We start from the raw sequence: 5,447 nt of genomic DNA on the forward strand, positions 1-5,447 counted from the left end.
TTGAACCCCGCTGCGTTACACACCGGCATTCAAGCAAATCGCCCAAACAACCCAGCCACATCATGTGGCCGACCGCCGTCGGACAGGCGACGCGAGGCTGCGGAAAGATGCTCAGCGCCAGTCACAGCATCCTCGTTGCCTTGGCAACGGCAGCGCGGCGGCTGCCCCTCCTCGAGGGCGGAACGGGAGGCTTCCCAGAACGCACCGCGCGGGGCCGGAAGTACGCCGCTGCCGGCTCCATTTTTCCCCACTCTGGAGAAGCGGCGCCATGGAGACGGGTGGGTGCCTGGGAGAGCCGAGGGGGGATGTATCGTGGGTCTGTCCACGCGAGTCCCGAGGGTGTGGGATTGTGAGGAAGGCGGGAAGGAAAAACCGTCCCGGAAGTGCCCCATTCCTGGATGCGAGGCATTCCTGAGTTCGTTTTTGGGGTTTTTTTTTAAAAACAGTGGCTAGGGTCTAACCTGCTTTAGGGCTAGGGTTGCCAACCTCCAGGCGGTTGACTAAATATACAGTTAGCCAAACCCAAAATAGCAGAAAACATTCACTAAGACAATAGTTCAATTAGGCATATGTATTTCCAATAACATGTTCATGAGTAATGCCCAAATTATGTGAATTCTTATCAATTCTAAATCATATCAGTTGGCATATATGCTGTTGAATCACAAACATTTACTGATTAGAAATGTTTGTGATTCAACAGCATATATGTGAACTGATATGATTTAGAATTGATAAGAATTCACATAATTTGGGCATTACTAATGGATATATTATTGGAAATTCATATGCCTAATTGAACTATTGTCTTAGTGAATGTTTTCTGCTATTTTGGGTTTTGCTAACCTCCAGGCGGTGGCTGGAGACCTCCCGCTGTTACAACTGGCCTCCAGCCGGTAGAGATCAGTTCATCTGGAGAAAATGGCCACTTTGGCCATTGGACTCTATGGCTTTGAAGTCCCTCCCCTTCCTAAATTCTGCCCTCAGGCTCCCAAAACCTCGTGTCGGTGGCAAAGAGGGACCTGGCAACCCTAACAGTGGCAGAGGGTTCCGTGGGGCCACATGCCAGTTCATCAGAGGCGTGAAGGGTGAGCTAAGCCAGTCCTTCAATTGGTAAAGGGCTGGCATTGAGGAAGCAGCGCAGGGTTTATACGAAGTTATGGAGTTGCTTGTACTCTGCTTTTCTTCCTAGTAAGGACCCAAAGTGCCTTACAATATCGGTCTACCCTTCTCCATTTTATCTCACTGAAAGGGGTAAGGGTGCTTTATTCTGAGTCAGCCTCCTGGCTGAGGGTCATTTCCTCTGCCTTGACAGTTTCAGGTGGGTAGCCTGTTAGTCTGTAGTAGTAGAACAAAACTGGAGTCTAGTTAAAGAGCAGCAAGAATGTCCAAGGTATAAGCTTTTGTGAGTCAAAGTTCACTTTGTCGGATACTGATGAAGTGAGCTTTGACTCACAAAAGCTAATACCCTGGACAGCTTTGATGGTCTTTAAGGTGCTATTGGATTCCAGTTTTGTTCTGTCTTGACAGTATTTTTCCAAGGGACTGGGGTCAGCATTGGAATATGCGAGACTTTTAAAAGTGGAGCATGGGGTCTTCTGCATGCAAAATATGGGTGCTAAGCCACAACCCCTCCCCAACACAACAGGCATAGATCTAAAAGGTGGAACTTTAGTTTGCCATTTTATATCTGCTGGTCCATACCAAGTGACTACACCTGATGGACATTTCTCTTTAAAAGGCTCTGAATAGCATTTTCAGATGTGCAAAGTATCCAGAAATCATCACCCTTAAGGTGCTTTATTAAATATGAAACACACTTTTCTCCTTGCTTTGGTTGTAACAGTGATATAGGGTCACCAGTTGCAGAGGATGATGCTTGCGCACATAAACATATGAGACTCCCTCTGCCTGCGTCAGAACATTGGTTAGTTTGGCATTGTCCACTCTGACAGGTAGCAGCTCTCCAAAATTTCAGGCAGACCAAAGATTGGACTTGGGACCTAGTTAATGCCTGACATGTATTCTACTATTATGTCATGGACCATCTGTCCATATGAGACTGCCTTGTAGCAAGTTAGAACTTTGGTTCTATATTGCCTTCTTTGATTGGCAGCAGCTTGTTGAAGTTTCGGGCAGAGTAAGGCAAGTCCCAGCATTTGCTCCTTGAGTCTCTTTGATTAGAGATGGTGGTGATTGAACCTGGGACAGTCTGGCTGCAAAACATGCTGTAAGTGCTTAGCTTTAGCCCTTCCACATCTTTGTTTCAAGTGGATTATAAACTGAGCAATACTGGATTGTGTCTGAGCCTAGAATTGTCCTTGTATAATTTTAACATTCCTTTCTCCTTCTGACACTAGATGATGCAGGAAACCGGGTTCGGTTCCAGCTGGAGCTGGAATTTGTGCAGTGCCTGGCAAACCCCAATTACCTAAACTGTAAGTGAATGAAATGAATCCAGCTGCGTTTGGATAATTTGCTTTTGTTGATGCACTGAGCACTTGGTTGCCATTAGTGGCCAAGGGTCATAACAACCAAATGTGAAAAACACATTACAAAAGAAAGAAGGTGTAGCCAGTTACCAAGAGGATGCTAATATGGCTTTCTATACAGACTCAAGTATGGGTGAAGGATAGGAGTGAAGGTGGAGTCGTATAGCTTGATCTTGTTAGCTAAGCAGGGTTGGTATTTGGATGGGAAACCGACAAGGAAGATAGCAGAAGAAGGCAATGGCAAGCCACCTCTGCTTCTCACTTGCCTTGAAAGCCCCTTGCTGGACTGACAATAAGTTGGCTGCAACTAGACAGTGCTTACATACATATATATATATGTGAAACACACACCACTTTCTCTACCACTTAAGGGAGAATCAAACCGGCTAAAAATCACCTTCCCTTCCCCTTCCCACAACAGACACCCTGTGAGGTAGGTGGGGCTGAGAGAGCTGTGACTAACATAAGGTCACCCAGCTGGCTTCATGTGTAGGAGTGGGGAAAACAACCTAGTTCACCAGATTAGCGTCTGCCGCTCATGTGGAGGAGTGGGGAATCAAACCTGGTTCTCCAGATTAGTGTCCACCGCTCCAAACCACCACTCTTAACCACTAAACCATGCTGGCTCTTGTGCCCCTTAGTTCTTGCAAACAGGGAAAGCTTGCTACCCAACTAAAGGGTAAATCCATTCCAAAATAATTTGATTTTTGTATTTCAGTTCTTGCCCAGAGAGGATACTTCAAAGACAAAGCATTTGTAAACTATATAAAGTACCTGCTGTACTGGAAGGAACCGGAGTACGCCAAATACCTAAAGTAAGAGTGATATGTGTATCTGACACAATATTACATGGCCCAGAATTTATTTCTGTACTCAGTGAAAGCATAGGGGACAGTGCTTCTAAAACTGTGTTGATACTGAATTTTGCTGGGAGTACTGTGGTTAAATGGGTTACTGTGTTAGAGGTTTTAGCTATGCTTGCCCACATGCAATAATTTTCTAAGTGAAGGATTGTGTGTGTTTGCTTTTTACCTGGGGGAGTGCCTGAACATGTGAACACATGAAGCTGCCTTGTGCAAAATCAGGCCCTCGGTCTTTGTAGCTCAGTATGGTCTCCTTTGGCTGGCAGTGGCTCTCCAGGGTCTATCAGCTTTTGGACGTAAGGTTTTAGCCTGCAGTTCTCCCTTCTGCCTGTCTGCCAAGTAGCATGGCAATGTGCATGTGTCTGACCCTCCCCTCCCCCTTTAACACATGCAACAATTTGAACAGCAGCAGCAGGGTTCGTAGGTGCTCAGTGGTTTGGATTATGCAGTATTTGCATCTGAGTGTTGGGGAATCCTGAAGCCACTTTTGGCAATCTACCAATGGAAGATATATTTACACGACTAGTGTATTTAAACACAAGACTAATGCCATCTGTGGATTCTGGCCTAAATGCAGGGTGGGGAAAATAGTTCTAAAAAATGGAAAATCAGTAAGTTTTTTTTAATGTTCAGTGGCTTTGAAAAGAAATGTTTAAGATGGTGTATGAATGTAATGCAAATAAAAATACGTAGGTCCCATACTCAGTCTCCTAAATCTAAATCCTGTACCCTCTATCAAGACACATTCGGTTAAAGCTTGCCTTTGTATATAAAAGGCTGAATCAGAGCAACATAGGTGATGAGGTTAGGCGTTGTATGACATGATTGATCTTGTCCTATATAACTGCAAACTATGAATATTTACTCAGTTAACCCAAGTAGTGTAGTTTATGTCCCATGTTGGGAGAATCACTATCTGCCCAATGGGTAAATTTCTCGGTACTTTAGATAAGTAATCTGCCTTTGAATCCTTGCAGACAGAGCCAAACGCAATCCTTTCATTTCACAATTGCTATCCTAAGCAGATATGAATTGTGTCAAATTCAAAAGGATTGATGGCTCCATGACCACCAGTAGGTTCCCTAGTTGTGTAAAAAGCCCTTATTTAGCTGCATACTAATTGATCGCTGTAACAGGATCTCTTTGCAGGTTCAGTCAACATGTGAATGAAAGCTGAGTAATAGTCTTGCAATGTGGCAAGGGGCGTGCTACAACGTTCCCCGCAATACTCATTTGATAACTGCTTTTGTCACCAAGGTACCCTCAGTGTTTGCACATGCTGGAGCTGCTCCAGTACGAGCACTTCCGGAAAGAACTGGTGAACGCCCAGTGTGCCAAGTTCATCGACGAGCAGCAGATTCTCCACTGGCAGCACTATTCCCGCAAGCGGATGCGTCTTCAGCAGGCGCTGGCGGATCAGCAGCAGCAACAGAATAGTGCCTCCATCAAATGAGCCTTTTGGCTGGTTACGAAAGCAGGCTGGATGCGTTTCCACGGACAAGTGGTTTCCCTTCCACTTTCCGCTACATCAGGGAAAGGCAGACGACAGGAGCTCATCGGCTTAATAGAGTCTGGAACACTGGCTTCTACCTGTGTGTATAAGGTGCAGTTGCAAAAGGTGCTCAGCCCTTTGTTATTTAAAATGGTGTAGAAGGGGGTGGGGAGGGAATGTGTTTTATCTGGAGCAGAGAGCTTTTACGGATTTTTTTTTCCATATGCTTATTTTGTTAGTGGTAGATCAAAGCTGGGAAAACTTGCTGGCTTTGCATTATTAAATCCGTAGGAAAATGAGGAGGTCCAAGTTGGGGGTCTGTCTTCCGGAAACACGCACTGGTATTGTACCCAAAACAGTTTTGAGATCCAGCCTGATTGATTGTCCTGGCCTCGGAAATGCCTGCTTACTGGTCTGTCAGATTCACAGGTGGAAAAGTGACCATGTGATAGGCAAGAAGAAACCATGTGCAGTCTCTTTCCCATTCCTCCTCCCTGCAAAACTTCAGTGTGTGAACTTGCTTAGTCAGAAATGCTGTTTCCTCCTACAGTTCTGGCAGCTTGAATAACCTTCTGCCAAAAGCAGTTTCTTTTAGGGCAG

General features: G+C 45.3%; 1 protein-coding gene across 1 annotated transcript; it reads left to right on the plus strand.

The window, feature by feature from the left end:
• Positions 1-266: 266 nt before the first annotated feature.
• Positions 267-4,936, plus strand: MED31 (mediator complex subunit 31). Its single transcript, XM_056864877.1, has 4 exons — positions 267-278; positions 2,361-2,438; positions 3,211-3,307; positions 4,613-4,936. Exons 1-4 carry the CDS (start codon positions 269-271, stop codon positions 4,806-4,808), a joined length of 381 nt encoding a protein of 126 aa, XP_056720855.1. The 5' UTR covers positions 267-268; the 3' UTR covers positions 4,809-4,936.
• Positions 4,937-5,447: the final 511 nt, after the last annotated feature.

This window comes from Euleptes europaea, chromosome 19 (assembly GCF_029931775.1).
Source record: "Euleptes europaea isolate rEulEur1 chromosome 19, rEulEur1.hap1, whole genome shotgun sequence".
In the NCBI taxonomy this organism is placed as follows: domain Eukaryota; kingdom Metazoa; phylum Chordata; class Lepidosauria; order Squamata; family Sphaerodactylidae; genus Euleptes; species Euleptes europaea.

Coding starts and splice junctions, on each gene's coding strand:
- MED31 (XM_056864877.1), top strand. Junction 2,439..3,210: donor AAACCCCAATTACCTAAACT/GTAAGTGAATGA, acceptor TTTGTATTTCAG/TTCTTGCCCAGAGAGGATAC. Junction 3,308..4,612: donor GAGTACGCCAAATACCTAAA/GTAAGAGTGATA, acceptor TTTGTCACCAAG/GTACCCTCAGTGTTTGCACA.